This window comes from Nerophis ophidion, linkage group LG10 (genome assembly GCF_033978795.1).
Source record: "Nerophis ophidion isolate RoL-2023_Sa linkage group LG10, RoL_Noph_v1.0, whole genome shotgun sequence".
Lineage (NCBI taxonomy): Eukaryota > Metazoa > Chordata > Actinopteri > Syngnathiformes > Syngnathidae > Nerophis > Nerophis ophidion.
The window spans coordinates 16,252,279-16,269,679 of record NC_084620.1 but is presented as its reverse complement, the minus strand read 5'-3'; the positions used below and the strand labels follow the sequence as shown (position 1 = coordinate 16,269,679).

At 40.6% G+C, this 17,401-nt stretch overlaps 1 protein-coding gene across 1 annotated transcript in view; it reads left to right on the top strand.

The window, feature by feature from the left end:
- The first annotated feature begins 504 nt into the window (after positions 1-504).
- Positions 505-17,401, top strand: part of LOC133560945 (FERM domain-containing protein 7) — an 18,325-nt gene continuing 1,428 nt past the window's right edge. The window contains exons 1-11 of the mRNA XM_061914012.1: positions 505-609; positions 6,003-6,107; positions 6,221-6,263; positions 12,653-12,731; positions 12,801-12,898; positions 16,323-16,437; positions 16,501-16,648; positions 16,711-16,806; positions 16,883-17,049; positions 17,120-17,188; positions 17,267-17,342. Of these exons, the coding sequence (XP_061769996.1) occupies positions 505-609; positions 6,003-6,107; positions 6,221-6,263; positions 12,653-12,731; positions 12,801-12,898; positions 16,323-16,437; positions 16,501-16,648; positions 16,711-16,806; positions 16,883-17,049; positions 17,120-17,188; positions 17,267-17,342 (1,101 nt within the window). The remainder of the gene's footprint in view (positions 610-6,002; positions 6,108-6,220; positions 6,264-12,652; positions 12,732-12,800; positions 12,899-16,322; positions 16,438-16,500; positions 16,649-16,710; positions 16,807-16,882; positions 17,050-17,119; positions 17,189-17,266; positions 17,343-17,401) is intronic.

The following is a 17,401-nucleotide window of genomic DNA, read 5'->3' as shown; positions in this document are numbered from 1 at the left end:
ATAAATCTGGAGGTGACCTTGGGTCACAGCAGCAGTTAAAGTGTATTATAAAGTATTATGAAAGTATGTGTACATCATTTTAAAAGGTAAAAAAAAAAATGAAACTATATACTAAATAATCACATTCAACAAAATAATAAAAATTAAGTCCCTTTTTAACAAACATGTATTGTACACAATACACTGATTACAAATATATCGAGACTAATTCATTAGAAAAAAAACAAACAAACATAATATATATTTATATGTTCTGTATTGAAAAAACAAATGATAATCAATAACAATGCAAAACCTCATGCACATAAAACAAATGTATTAAACATGCTAATAATTAATAAATCTAAAATAGTTTTAAAATTGAACTATTCCTTGGTGCGCGCACACACACACACACACATGCGCACACACGCACACACACAAACACAAGGATGAGGAGGAGGAGTGAAGCCATATTTGTGGGACTATTTGTCAGCATGGTGCACATCTTCTGAGCGGCAAGATATGGACGAGCGCGAGGCAAAGACACGCAGCAAAGTGTCCAAAGAGACCAAACTCAGACTTCGTGTTATCTTCTTGGACGACAGTGAACGCACCTTTGAAGTGGAGGTCAGTTTGGTCTTCTTCTAGTTTTAATGTGGTTTCTTGGTTCCTCAGTTCTGATCATTGATGCCCATTCTTTTTCTATGTCTTTTAAGATGTGTAATATTTGCTTAAGCCATCGACTAATGATTTCAGCTAATGATGTTGTATGTTTGCTTCATTTAAAGTAATAGTTAATAAATGTGTTAAAATATTTTGCTCACAATTATGCAATATTTATGAGAGCAACAGACAAAATTACTCGAAAGAAATTAGCAATTAACTTTTTAATGCTTTTTAGGTTTGAGTGTTTAACCTCCATCTTCAGACCTCTGGGGAAAGGAATGATGGGGAGGGGGTACGTTAGCAAGTCGCTAGCCAGCTCCCGGGATGCATTTCCTTGGGCTGTGTCTGAAAAGGAATACTCTTATAAGTGGGGGTTAACAAGGTTGGTTGTCACATTGCTGAACTTAAGGTAAGAGGACTTTTTATAGAGATTAATTTGGGTCTTTATTACCAAAGCTTTTTTTGACACTGAAAATATGTAACATAGTTTTTTGCATTTGAATTTGAGAAATGCTCTTTATTTTTTACAAAGTTTGCTGACAGTTTAATTGAATAAAAATTGCTGAGTAAAATGAGTGTTTAAAAATTCAGTCAGTCAGTCTATAAAAATTCTATTAAGAAAAACTTAGCGCAGAAATATTCGTTGCTTCAAAACTCAACATCCACGTTCAGTAAATTAAGACCTAAGCAATCAAAGATGTATCAGAACCAGACAATGAGGTGTTGAGTTTGCAGTCATGTGACATGGTGCTTTCCATTTACCTCGGAAGCTGGAAGTTGGAGCTGGGAATGACGTCACAGCAGAGTTGTGAGCGTTGTAGTTGAAATCAAAAATCGAGATGGCCACAAACACGAAAGGTATTTTTTCGCTTGCCTTAATTGTCTATAAGCAACTAATGAGAAAATATGCACCCTTTCTGCAGCCGTCTAAATCGGTGAATGAAGAGAAAACAGACGCTATCGATAGCGAAGTAAAACGTACCGTATAAAACACATGAAATACATTTTGTTTACACTACAGTAATGTTACCACATATCCATATTTCTCAAACAGTGGGGCGGTCCCCCCTGGAGTGACATGGTGCAATATATATATATATATATATATATATATATATATATATATATATATATATATATATATATATATATATATATACATATACATATATATATACATATACATATATATATATATATATATATATACATATATATATATATATATATATATATATATATATATATATATAAAAACACTTTAAACATGCAGAGGTTGCTGTGAGTAAGTGAAGAAAATTCCTAAAAATCCCCCCCCCCCCCTAAAAAGGATAACACGAGATTACAAAAACTCCCACAATAATATATATAGTTATAATTAGCTCTGGGTTGGATGGAGTCGTCAAATAAGAGGGCTAAACATTTCGAGCCAACACTTAAATCATCAATTTAATGTAGGAAAGACTATTAATGATGTATAGACCCGGTGTACCACAACCTTTCTACAATAAAACTTAAAGGCCTACTGAAACCCACTACTACCGACCACGCAGTCAGATTGTTTATATATATCAATGATGAAATATTAACATTGCAACACATGCCAATACAGCCTTTTTAGTTTACTAAATTACAATTTTAAATTTCCCGTGGACTTTCTTGTTGAAAACGTCGCGGAATGATGACATGCTCGTGACGTCACAGACTGTTAGGAAATATTAGCTCAGCACCAGTTACGGCTAAAAGTCGTCTCTTTTCATCGCATAATTACAAAGTAATTTGGGCATCTGTGTTACTGAATCTTTTGCAATTTGTTCAAGTAATAATGGAGACTATAAAGAACATTGCTGTTGGTGGAAAGCGGTGTATTGCAGCTGTCTTTAGCACTGAGACACAGCCAGTGTTTCTTTGTTTTTAACACAGAGCGGTCAAGCGAACATGTTTCTCTACGTCAACCAGCATGTTTTTGGATGAGAAAATTGTGATATATTTCTTACCGGAGACATCATTGGATTATTCGTCCTCCTGCAGTAGCTGTTTAAAAGGCAGCTGTGAGCTTGGCTCCTCGGCTTCTCTCTGAGACACTGCGTGTTCACCGCAGCCATCCGACCTCGAAGTATGTCTTTACAATCTCACTAAAACACTATTAAAACAATAAGCAAATAAGGGATCTTCCAAAATTATCCTAGTAAATGTGTCTAATTACATCTGTAACGCTCACACTGCCCCCGCCCGGAGCCGTCGCTTTTAATTTAATTTTATTATTATTTTTTTTTTCTAGTCCTTCGCTGTCAACATCATCATCCACGAATCTTTCATCCTCGCTTAAATTAATGGGGAAATTGTCGTTTTCTCGGTCCGAATAGCTCTTGCTGCTGGTGGCTCCCATTAAAAACAATGTGAGGACGTGAGGAGCCCTCACCCTTGTGACGTCATCGTCCGCGACTTCCGGTAAAGGCGAGGCTTTTTTATCAGCACCAAAAGTTGCGAACTTTATCGTCGATGTTCTCTACTAAATCCTTTAAGCAAAAATATGGCAATATCGCGAAATGATCAAGCATGACACATAGAATGGACCTGCTATCCCCGTTTGAATAGGAAAATCTCATTTCAGTAGGCCTTTAATGAAAGACAGTGCTCTGTTATCGGTTGCTTTAAGTCACTACACAAACTTTCAGCCTCATCTGAAGTAAAAAGTGCCTTTTAACTTTCATGATTGGTGAAAAGTTGCCTTCAACTGGGAATGATTTGCTCCGAGTGCATGCTAAGAAGAGTCCTGCTTCACCAATCACTGACATTCACAAAAATATATATTTTTCGAAAAACTGCTTTTAAAGGCGGCTCGGTGCCTTTTATTTGTGGCAACGGAGGACACAACCAAACAGTAAGTAAGAACAGTAGGTTAGAAATGCGTAAATGATACGTTAGCTCAATTTGTTGTGTAGCTAGCTTAGCCTTCTACTGTAAGACAACAGCGTCTCTGTCCGATGGCAAAATAAAAAAAATATTTGTCCTAAAAACTCCTTGTAATTGGATCAGTGCCTACTGTGTTTGGCAATGGACCAGTTGGTAATATAATCCATTATTATGTTTGTGATGGAGCTCATCGCTTAAGTTTACTGTATCGCAGCTCGAACCTCTATTGTTTACAAGTGTTCAAAGCACCAGTGCATTAAATGTATCACATGATATAGAATAGAAAATAATTTTATGGTCAATATACATACAGTGGGGCAAAAAAGTATTTAGTCAGCCACCGATTGTGCAAGTTCTCCCACTTAAAATGATGACAGAGGTCTGTAATTTTCATCATAGGTACACTTCAACTCTGAGAGACAGAATGTGGAAAAAAAATCCAGGAATTCACATTGTAAGAATTTTAAATAATGTATTTGAAAATGATGGTGGAAAATAAGTATTTGGTCAACCATTCAAAGCTCTCACTGATGGAAGGAGGTTTTGGCTCAAAATCTCACGATACATGGCCCCATTCATTCTTTCCTTAACACAGATCAATTGTCCTGTCCCCTTAGCAGAAAAACAGCCCCAAAGCATGATGTTTCCACCCCCATGCTTCACAGTAGGCATGGTGTTCTTGGGATGCAACTCAGTATTCTTCTTCCTCCAAACACGATGAGTTGAGTTTATACCAAAATGGATACATGGATGATACAGCAGAGGATTTGGAGAATGTCATGTGGTCAGATGAAACCAAAATAGAACTTTTTGGTATAAACTCAACTCGTCGTGTTTGGAGGAAGAAGAATACTGAGTTGCATCCCAAGAACACCACACCTACTGTGAAGCATGGGGGTGGAAACATCATGCTTTGGGGCTGTTTTTCTGCTAAGGGGACAGGACGATTGATCCGTGTTAAGGAAAGAATGAATGGGGCCATGTATCGTGAGATTTTGAGCCAAAACCCCCTTCCATCATTGAGAGCTTTGAATGGTTGATCAAATACTTATTTTCCACCATAATTTACAAATAAATTATTTAAAATCCTACAATGTGAATTCCTGGATTTTTTTTCACATTCTGTCTCTCACAGTTGAAGTGTACCTATGATGAAATTTACAGACCTCTGTCATCATTTTAAGTGGGAGACCATGCACAATCGGTGGCTGACTAAATATTTTTTTGCCCCACTGTACGTATAGCATTGTAGAAATAATGACTCGGTAGAAGTTTAATCTTAGCCAGAGAATAGTACCAGATCAGCAGCCGGGTTTTCTTTTCTGTGCCCGGCGACGTCTCCACCTTGAGCTAACAACAAACCACAGTAAGCTGCTGTTCTCGCTATATCATCTGAGATGTTGTGTTGTGGTGAAAGTCAAGAAAAAGTTAGCTGGCTGGTGGCGCTCACCGGTGTCCATATTTAATACAGTAATTGCAAAACAAAAACAGCAAAACCCTACAAAACAAGTGTCAGCTTGAGGAGTGGCAATGAGAGCTTCCTTTGCATCTAACAACTGCACCACTCAATACAAAGTTTTTGGAAACAGCAAAAAGTAGCTTGAAGATAGTTATTTAGAGCACAGTCTATACTAAACTTTGACCAAAAAAACATCATTACATGTTCAGAAGACCAAAACCCAAGTGTTTTGGAAAGAGAAAAAAATCATTATATGACCTGTTTAATGATCAGCAATTCACACTTGAGTAAAAAGTGTGACAACTAATCCTGTTCTACCCTACATTTTGTAATTAGTTATTTGAGTGTGCCAATTTTGAGAGTGCAGTGCTGTCCCAAATTCATTACTGTCTGCACACTAAAAATGAGGATCGTAGTATTTACTTTCTTTTTCTCTCCCTTTTAATGGTGAGTTCTAAGTATATAGACAGAGCATGAGACTTGTCCTCCACTAATAATCACTCTCTACTCTGTAATTGTCCACAGATGCTACCCCATAGCCCCCATCACTAAACGCACACACACACACACACACACCCCAAAACACACACACTCACACACAAACACGCCCGCCATGACAAGTTAATCACAGCGCTCCTTCAGACATAAACACACGCTTGTGGACAGCAAAGACTAAAATTAAGACATCACACCTGACACATGAACACTGCTTCATACATCACAGCATATCATAGCAATCCTCTGATTGGATCATGGAATTACCATGCTCGACGTTCATGACATGTTTTGCAGAAAAGTTTCAGAAAAAGTGCTTTGACTCACCCCTCTTTGACACGGTCATGGCAATTTCTTCATCAGGGACAGGACAGGGACAAAGACACTCGCAGTAAATGGGAAAGTGTGTCCTGTAGGAAAGAGACAATTTAATTTGTATTCACTTTTAACTCAACAACTAACTTCTCCTCATGGCGTGTGCCAGCACAAGGTTCTGGGCTGTGACTTCTTCAACAAAGTGTGTGGTCACTTGAAGCTGCTGGAGAAGGAATACTTTGGCCTGGAATTCAGACACCACAGTGGCAACTATGTCAGTGCAACGCACAAACATACACACACACAAACACACAATAACACACACGATGGAGTGATGAAATATGTTGTTTGTGTGTGTGTGTGTGTGTGTGTGTGTGTGTGTGGCAGGTGTGGCTGGAGCTGCTCAAACCGCTAGCAAAGCAGATTACATGTAAGTGTTGGTGTGTGTGATAAATCAGTAGCAGGGAATAATTGGACTTGGTTGTCACACTCATTATGTCTCAAACTGTAGGGTAGAACTTTTTTTTAAAGAAGTGGGATCAGAGCTCACCTACAGTGGGACAAAAACGTATTTAGTCAGCCACCGATTGTGCAAGTTCTCCCACTTAAAATGATGACAGAGGTCTGTAATTTTCATCATATGTACACTTCAACTGTGAGAGACAGAATGTGAAAAAAAATCCAGGAATTCTCATTGTAGGAATTTTAAAGAATTTTTTTGTACATTATGGTGGAAAATAAGTACTTGGTCAACCATTCAAAGCTCTCACTGATGGAAGGGGGTTTTGGCTCAAAATCTCACGATACATGGCCCCATTCATTCTTTCCTTAACACAGATCAATCGTCCTGTCCCCTTAGCAGAAAAACAGCCCCAAAGCATGATGTTTCCACCCCCATGCTTCACAGTAGGTATGGTGTTCTTGGGATGCAACTCAGTATTCTTCTTCCTCCAAACACGGCGAGTTGAGTTCATACCAAAATGGATACATGGATGATACAGCAGAGGATTGGGAGAATGTCATGTGGTCAGATGAAACCAAAATAGAACATTTTGTTTTTTTGTGGCATGTGGTCAGATGAAACCAAAATAGAACATTTTGTTTTTTTGTGGCACACAGCTACAATGTGTCATCAACATGCATTGTCACGATAAAACGATAGTACTTTATCAAAAGCTCTATCGTCGACCAACTTTCTAATATATATATTGCCAGGGCGGGCTTCACGGGGGCAGAGGGGTTAGTGCGTCTGCCTCACAATACGAAGGTCCTGCAGTCCTGGGTTCAAATCAAGGCTCAGGATCTTTCTGTGTGGAGTTTGCATGTTCTCCCCGTGAATGCGTGGGTTCCCTCCGGGTACTCCGGCTTCCTCCCACCTCCAAAGACATGCACCTGGGGATAGGTTGATTGGCAACACTAAATTGGCCCTAGTGTGTGAATGTGAGTGTGAATGTTGTCTGTCTATCTGTGTTGGCCCTTCGATGAGTTGGCGACTTGTCCAGGGTGTACCCCGCCTTCCGCCCGATTGTAGCTGAGATAGGCACCAGCGCCCCCCCGCGACCCCAAAAGGGAATAAGCGGTAGAAAATGGATGGATATTGCCAGGGCCGCTTTAACCCAAAGGTGGGCACTGGAGCTGAGAGGGTTTTGACCTCAACATACCCTCCCACCCCCAGAAACCACAAGATTGAAAAATAAAGAAATATTTGGCCACTTATAAAGCCTCCTTGGATGAGGGCCGAAACGTCTTCTAAACAAACCAAACAGTCCAATTGCAATAGATTGAATACGCTGAGATGACAATGACCTGGATAAATGAGACCATTCAGACATGTTGCATCAGACGTCATTGTGACATTTACTATGCCAACTAACTACAGGGATGCTTGTAACTCAAATTTTTGCTCGTAACTTAAAGTACAATAATTAGCCGAGAGATAGCTATTATCGCAAAACATTCTTAAGTTGAGGTACACAGGGTTCGTACACCTTTTCCATGGCCAAATTCAAGGACTTTTTTAATGACTTTCAAGATCCATTTTCCAGTTTTTCCAGTACCCTTTAAAAAGCGAAAACCAGTGTGAATCAACCCATAGCCTTGTTGTTTGAGGTCACCAAAGACTGTCTGTAGAAAATATACGTAAATTTTGCTACAACCTAAACCTGACATTGAACGAGCAGTTATCGTTAACTGAATGGGGCATATCAAATGAAGCAGTGTTTCTGTAGACTATTTAATGTCATTGGTGTTTGCCAACATGTCTCCATTTCTGTGTATCTTTTTTTTCAAATGTCTTGTTATTTTTCTTACTTACAGCACTCAATGACATCAAACAGCACAGATTGATTCAAGCTGTATTTGTGCTTGTAAACTGCGTAATGTGATATCAATACACGCACCCTCCAAATATCAATTTCACTCATTTATTAACAAAACTGTTCCACATATATTTAAGGATAATAAATTAAAGGAAAATATTTTGTTTGTTTCACAACACCTCAGTCACCTTTCATTAAGCATACAGTATCTAGCCTTATAACAGTGGTTATGATATCAAATCGATTATTAGTTGAGGGAAGTTCTTAACATAATTTATCATTGACAAAGGCTCGCTTTTTTTCTTTTCATATCTTGTAACAACTGTCCGTAATTAACATGTAATCTAGCGCTGATCTCACAGTTTAGGTCCAGCATGTACAAAAAGGTTACAAAACAAATCTTTGGGTAACGTTAGTTAACTTCTAGGGCTAGTAATCTCTGTGGTTTACCTTTCATATGACTCGAGAAATTCAACTCTCCCATTGCGAAAAGCTAGATTTCCTTTTTACATACTTTACAGCAGGCTACATGTGGATTTGGTCCGCGTTTTATCCAAAATTTGTATTTGTCATTTTCAAACCAATGTTCATTAAAACGACAACCTCCCGGCATGATGGACTGATGCACCACTGTCCTCTTGGGGGCAACACAACCTAATGTAAAGACTCGTGCAAAGCCAATAGATGAAGCGTGAAGCTTTAATTTTTAAGGAATCTATTTTTTTTCCAGCCAATTGAATCAGACTGCCGAGAAGTATAATGAACATTTCCGAGCATTTACAAGGTTTTTAAGGACCCCAACAAACCCCGGGTACTGTAGTCAAATATTGTATCCTGGGTCTTGGGGCACTAGGAGGTTAACCCCTTTACCGCTGTTACCCCAGGTGGCCCTTGGCAAAGGCCTACTACCTGACTTCCCCCAAGCCAGGTATACGGTGAAGACCTCAATGGTGGAGCAGGCGGAAGACATTAGATTTAAGAACTACCACAATGACTGCGATGGCGGAAGAAGGCTGGAGCAGAAAAGGGTCCCCAGTCGTCGTGGACTCCATGCCACTGGACCCTGACCCGATTCTGTCAAGGATCGTGTGGTGACTGTCTGTGCACCAGTCTCCCCAAGTTAAACAAAGTCACGCACAGGCATCCTCCATAAAAGGGATACACCCCTACCAGGAGGGTCGTCATAATCGTTGGAGTGACCGTCAATGATAAAGATGATGATGAGTCAAAAATTTATAAATATTACATATAGCTACAGTAGGCTAGCCTAAATTGTTTCCTTTTCACAAGTTAATATACCTTAGTGTCACAGTATCTTTGATCGGGAAATACTTTTGTTATACGAAGTTGAAAAATGAGACCCAACACTAAGCTTCAATTTTTAATTGATATTTTCAATACAAAGTGTGACATCCAACCCTACAGTCCCCTGCTGATGATTGATTATTTGTACAGAAAACAGGATGGTTTTGTCTATGTTGTTGTTCCAAGAGTGTGAATGCATACTTGCCAACCTTGAGACCTCCGAATTCGGGAGATTGGTGGTAGCGGAGATGTATATTGTGGCACCCCAGAAGAGTTGGTGCTGCAAGGGGTTCTGGGTATTTGTTCTGTTGTGTTTATGTTGTGTTACGGTGCAGATGTTCTCCCGAAATGTGTTTGTCATTCTTGTTTGGTGTGGGTTCACAGCGTGGCGCCTATTAGTTAGACTGACCATACGTCCTCTTTTACCCGGACATGTCCTCTTTTGTGGGACTGTCCGGGGTGTCTGGGCGGGGTTTCTTAAATGCCTCAAATGTCCGGGGTTTAAAGTCAGGGTTGCGTGTATTTTCAATGTACGTACATGGTTAAGAAGGGGTGCAAAACAAAACAAATTGTGAAGGTGTGGGACTGCAGCAAAACTCATGAGGGAGGGGCAGAGACAGAGAGAGCGAGATCGTGGATTACTCGTTGATCAAGGCATACTTGCTCAACAGCCATACAGGTCACACTGCGAGTGGCCGTATAAACAACTTTAACATTGTTAAAAATATGCGCCACACGGTGAACCCACACCAAACAAGAATGACAAACACATTTCGGGAGAACATCCGCACCGTAACACATTAACACAAAAGAACAAATACCCACAACCCCTTGCAACATTATCTCTTCCTGGACACTACAATATACACCCCTGCAACTCCCTACACCCCCCCCAACCCACCTCAACCCCGATTCCGTCACTTCAAATATTCCACTTTGAAAAATAAATTTGGTAGAAGATTTTACATATTTTGTGTGTTTGTCATAAAAAGCATAGTTTTGTTTGGCAAAAAAGGACGGAAAACAAAAACACAACATAAAAAACAAAAATATTTTGAAATGAGGAATAGATCTGAAGTTGATGTAGACTCCAGATATTTAAGCGTTAAATATAAAATGTATGTATGCCCTGGCACACAATTATCATCATTTCATGACCGAAGAGAAACACTTTTTACACTTTTAGACTGAAATAAATACTCCTACAACTTATAGAATCAAAAAAAAGAAACAACTACCAGCAGCGGTAAATTTGAGATCCATGAAGGAAAGAAGATATTGAATGAATGTTTATTACTGAATACATTTACATATGCATACAAATTTGTCTTCTTTTTTTATTTTTTATTTTAATGAATTAAGTAACGTTTATGACAACCTTTTTCTAAAACACATTACAGAATGTGAGATATAACAGGACAATGAATACGTTTATCATTTGGTTTTCAAAACGCTTACAAAAAAGTGGGACCCAAAAATTTACTGTGGGACCCCATTTTTTTTTTACTTGATTAGGTCCATGCATACTTGCCAGCCTTGAGACCTCTGATTTCAGGAGGTGGGGGCGTAGTCGGAGGTGGGGGGGGGGGGGGGGGGGGCGTGGTTAAGAGGGGAGGAGTATATTTACAGCTAGAAAAGTGGAGATTGGATTTTAACCTATTTAAAACATGACATTAAAAATATATGTTTATTGTGAGAAATCATTAAGATGATCAGTATTTCCACAAAGATAAATATCAATTAATAATAATAACATAGAGTTAAAGGTAAATTGAGCAAAGTGGCTATTTCTGACAATTTATTTAAGTGTGTATCAAACTGGTAGCCTTTCGCATTAATCAGTACCCAAGAAGTAGCTCTTGGTTTCAAAAAGGTTGGTGACACTTGCCGTAGATGTTACTGTCACATATGCATGTACAGTAGATGGAAGTATTGTCCTGTTTAAGAGTGTCACAACATTGCTGTTTACAGCAGACAAACTGCTTTACGGTAGACGAAAACGTGACTGCTATTGTGATGTGTTGTTGCCGCGCTGGGAGGACGTTAATGAAACTGCCTAACAATAAACCCACAAAAGAAACCAAGAACTCGCCCTCGATCATTCTACAGTTATAACGTCATTGGGCAGGCTTGTTGTTTATATTGTGGGAAAGCGGACATGAAAACAGGCTGTCGACACGTCACCCAGGTCCGCATGGAGCTGGAGGGGGCGTGGCCTCCAGCACCGCCTGAATTTCGGGAGAAAATTTGTCCCGGTAGGTTTTCGGGAGAGGCGCTGAATTTCGGGAATCTCCCGGAAAATCCGGGAGGGTTGGCAAGTAGGGGTCCATGTGACCCCATTTTGAAAATCCCTAGCGCCAACACTGCTGTCAACAGAGGAGAAAAAAATCCATTATTTAAATAAATATATTATTTATAAAGCAAGTTCAAGTATCATTGGCACATTTTCACCTAGTTCCGGCCTTGGCATGCTGCCCGCCTTGGCCCTCATATATGTGTCCTCTTTTGGGGATTTGGTCAGCCTATATTAGTAACAGTGTTAAAGTTGGTTATACGGCCACCCTCAGTGTGACCTGCATGGCTGTTGATCAAGTATGCTTTGCATTCGCATATATAAATGATAAATGGGTTGTACTTGTATAGCGCTTTTCTACCTTCAAGGTAATTAAAGCGCTTTGACACTACTTCCACATTTACCCATTCACACACTAATGGAGGGAGCTGCCATGCAAGGCGCTAACCAGCACCCATCAGGAGCAAGGGTGAAGTGTCTTGCTCAGGACACAACTGACGTGACGAGGTTGGGACCAGGTGGGGATTTGAACCAGGGACCCTCGGGTTGTGCACGGCCACTCTTACACTGCGCCACGGCCAAATATATGTATTTGATAAAGCCGCATTAATTATACGACTGGGCCGACATGCTGTTTGTATGGCGGAAACGCAGATGTGACTGTAGTTTGTATGTAGAGGACGTCAAAGGCAGTTAAAGGCGCTCCTAATGTTGTCCAGGTGGAAAGTTGCCCCGAGAGATTTTCGGGAGGGGCACTGAAACTCGGGAATCTCCCAGAAAAATCGGGAGGGTTGGCAAGTATGAATGTCTATTATATGTGTCAACTTGTCAAACATATAAGACGTCCATATAAGCTTGTTAAGGACGTAGACTAAGTACTAAAACTTACTCGTCCTCTTCCAGACACCAGCGATCTGTTCTTCAGGTTTATCGTTAAGTTTTTCCCTCCGGATCCTGGCCAACTGAAGCGAAGCCTCACTCGGTAACTTTCTATCTTTTGCCGCCACTCTTTCATCTTCCGCTCGCTGACCGTCATGTTGTGCACGTGCAGCTACCTTTTTGCCTTACAGGTCAAGCGGGACTTGTCCACCGGAAGTCTGACTTGTAACGACAACAGCGCCGCCCTGCTGGTCTCCCACATACTGCAGTGTAAGTTGTGAGGACAGTCAATTTTGTCGAGAAGCTCCCGGCCCGCCGTTCCGGCGCTGAATTTACCGGTCGTAGTTTCCGCCACCAGATGGCGCCTAAAAAGAGGCGCGGCTCAATGTTGAGCCACGCCCCCGTCCGCCGGCGGCAGCCAATGGGACTTGGATATGTATGCTAATTAGGGCTGCAAATCTTTGGGTGTCCCACGATTTGATTCAATATCGATTATTGGGGTCACGATTCGATTCAAAATCATTTTTTTTTCCCAATTCAACATGATTCTCGATTCAAAAACTATTTTTTTCCCGATTTAAAAGGATTCTCTATTCATTCAATACATGGGATTTCAGCAGGATCTACCCGTCTGCTGACATGCAAGCAGAGTAGTAGGATTTTGTAAAACGCTTTCATAATTGTAAAGAGCAAAGTTTTGTCAATTGATTGCAATAATGTAAATCTGTTTTTAACTATTAAACGCACTAAAAATATGACTTCTTTTATCTTTGTGAAAATACTGGACAGTGTGTTGTCAAGCTTATGAGATGTGATGCAAGTGTAAGCCACTGTGACAATATTATTTTTCTTAAATTTTTATAAATGTCTAATGATAAGGTCAATGAGGGATTTTTAATCAGTTCTATGCTGAAATTATAACTAATATTGATACTGTTGTTGATAATATACATTTTTGTTTCATTACTTTTGGTTTGTTCTGTCGTGTTTGTGTCTCCTCTCAATTGCTCTGTTTATTGCAGTTCTGAGTGTTGCTGGGTCAGGTTTGGTTTTGGAATTGGATTGAATTGTTATGGTATTGCTGTGTATTGTTTTGTTGGATTGATAAAAAATAAATAACTAAAAAATAATAATCGCTTTTTTAAAAATGAGAATTGATTCTGAATCGCACAATGTGAGAATCACGATTAAAATTCGAATCGATTTTTTCCCACACCCCTAATGCTAATGTTCTAACGGTGCACCCATCCCAGCAGGAGCCACTTTGCAATGAAAATAAATCACAACTTCTTGTTTCTCAACATATTTTCACACGGTTTACTTTCTCAACATAAACACAGGTGCCATGAAAACATATTTTATTATTCGTAAAAATATTTTACCTGCCCTGGGACTTTGCCTTTATTAGCTAAGGCTCACTGTAGGCGGAGTGGATTGATTGATTGAAACTGTTATTAGTAGAATTACGAAAAATTGACCACTAAATGGTAACACCCGAATAAGTTTTTCAACTTGTTTTTGTCGGGGTCCACGTAAATTAATTCATGGTACAAATATATACAGTCCTCACACAAGTTAATCATCGGAGTATGTATATTGAATTGTTACATTATTTAGAATCAGAGAGGTTAGGTTTTGTTGAAATCAGTACTTCAGTCATCAAAAATTGCATCATCTGAGAAATGGACATTGAAACAGTGTAGGTCTGACTTGGTAGGATATGTACACCAAGTAGTGGACATACAGACATCAGAAAGCATAATAATAAGTATATACATTTGATTATTTACAGTCCGGGGAGATGGGATGTGGAGGAGGGAGGGTGTTAGTCAAGGGTTGAAGTTCCCTGAAGGTGGTGTTCTATGTGGTTTTGAAAGAGGATAGAGATGCACTTTCTTTAACACCTGTTGGAAGTCCATTCCATACTGATGTGGCATAGAAGGAGAATGAGTTAAGACATTGGTCAGATTGGAATCTGGGTTTTACGTGGTTTGTGGAGCTCCCCCTTGTGTTGTGGTAATGGCGGTCATTTACGTGATAGAAGTAGTTTGACATGTACTTCGGGGGCCACATATAGAGAAATAAATGTGTCTGTGGGCCGGTATATCTATTATTAGGGACACTAATACAAAACTTCACAATAATTTCTGATTGAATGCTAAAAACGTTATGACAGACCACCTTAAAAAAGTAAATTTTAAAATAAAACGATAAAACACTGAATATTGACAAAATATGAATGTCACACCCCCTTTCGATCGACATATTTTAAAATCAAGTGAAAAGCAACCAACAGTGAAATATGAACGCAAAGGGTACAAAATAAACCCACCTACCTGATACATCTGATATATCACTAAGATATAGAACTTTGCTGTGAAAAGCTCCTTCCGCGTCTGTGGAAATGCTTACCGCCCACTCTGCTTGGTGCCTCGTCTGAGCTGCTGTAACGTAGATTACCATAGTAACTAATTAGATTACCATAATAACTGGTATATCATCCATAAGCGCAGATTCCCACCATTGAAATACTTTTTATAGTTGAAGACTAACGGTCATTAGAAAACATCACTGGACATCATAATGGCAGCTACACTTTCCATCTTAAAGATCTAAAAAAATTATTTGGGAATGTTCGGCGGGCCAGATTGAAAATCTTAAAAGGGCCGCATGTGGCCCCCAGGCTTTATTTTGCCCAGGTCTGTCCTTTAGGCAGACACGGAATCCTTAAACCTTCTTGCAAAAGGTTTTTTTCCTATGTCAGTGAACCGAAAGTGAAACAAACACAGCGATAGAGGAGTGGGAGCATGCGGGAGTCTACCCATCATCTGTGCTCTTTGAGACTTTTATTAGTAGAATGCACATTACAGAACATATTCCGTACAATTGACCACTAAATACTAACACCTGAAAAAGTTTTTCGACTTATTTAAGTCAGGGTCCACGTTAATCAATTCATGGTAATTCTGTTGTGGACCATAAAATTATTTGATTTCTTTGTATGTTAGGCCAATACTAAAATAGAAATCAATAAACTTCTTTCACGGATGATGGGTAGCCTCTTTCTATGCTTAGTCTGTTTCACCTATGATTCACCATCGCTGTGTCTGTTTTACTTCCGGTTCACTGACCTATGGAAAGAAAACCCTTTCCGAAATCTCGCAAAAAGTATTAAGTATTGCGTCTTATATATTGTTTTCCCTCCATGTCCTTTTAGGGGCTCCGTACCTTTCAGATCATGGAAATGTTTATGAACCAAAAAACAATACAAGCGTGAACTGTACGTGGCTTGTATATATGAATAAATAAATAAATAAATGGGTTGTACTTGTATAGCGCTTTTCTACCTTCAAGGTACTCAAAGCGCTTTGACACCACTTCCACATTTACCCATTCACACACACATTCACACACTGATGGAGGGAGCTGCCATGCAAGGCGCCAACCAGCACCCATCAGGAGCAAGGGTGAAGTGTCTTGCTCAGGACACAACGGACGTGACGAGGTTGGTTCTAGGTGGGATTTGAACCAGTGAATCTCGGGTTGCGCACAGCCACTCTCCCACTGCGCCAAGCCGTCCCTGTGCATTTCTATGAAAGGAATAAAAAGAAATGATGATGATGATGATGAAGGTTTTGTACTGCATATTATTAGCATAGTTCTATGTTTTTTTTTTTCCTCGTGTGTGTGACAGCGGAACTTGGAGACTACGATGACGAGCTGGACCGTCAGCAGCTGGCGATTAAGCGCTACGTTCCCAACCAGGAGTACCTGGACCACAAGATCATCAAACTCCACAAGAAGCACAGGTACACACGCACACGCCACCGGTCGTCCATGTGGTGCGCTCCATGCTGGCCGTGTGTCCACAGAGGTGTGTCCCCGGCGGAGTCAGACACGCACCTGCTGGAGGTGGCCAGGAGGCTGGACATGTACGCCATCAGGCCCCACGCCGCCAGCGACGGAGAGGGCATGCGCATCAACCTGGCGGTGACGCATTGCGGCGTCCTGGTCTTTCAGGTAAACCAGGTGGCTCCGCGTGGACTCTAGTGGAACTTGCTAACGCTGGCGTTTGTCCTCAGGGGAACACCAAAATCAACACATTTAGCTGGGCGAAGATTCGCAAAGTGAGCTTTAAGCGGAAACACTTTCTCATCAAGCTGCACGACAAAGTTGGGGTGAGGTTCTTAGGTACTGTGAAGGGTACCAAACAGTGTACTGCTTGGTGCCACCGTGGTGTTCTGTCCCGTGTAGTTATCCCGCAAGGACACGCTGGAGTTCTGCATGGCGAGCAGAGACGTGTGCAAAGCCTTCTGGAAGTTGTGCGTGGAGTACCACGCCTTCTTCCGACTACCGGAGGAGCCACAGCCGCTGCAAAGGAAGACGTTGCTGTCGTGCAAAGGCTCTGGCTTCCGATACAGGTGAGCTTTCTGTCCTTGAGTCGTGTCCGTAGGATGACGTCATCACCGATGTCTCTTGGCGCTTCTCCAGTGGGCGGACGCAGAAGCAGTTGCTGGAGTGTTTGGGATCTGGCGAGAAGAAGCCTTTGCACTTTGCCAGGTGCCCCTTGCCGGTCCTTGCCAAGAATACATGCAGTGACTCCAGCCCACTAAAGACCCAAAAACACTCTCTGTGCAGGACTTCCTGTCCATCAGACTATGAATCCAGACAGTGCAGATCTTCTCCCGACATCCTCACAGACGTCTCCTTACAAGTAAGTGGACACAAAGTAAAGATGACCCCTGCCATTTTGGGGATGATCCAAAACCTTTA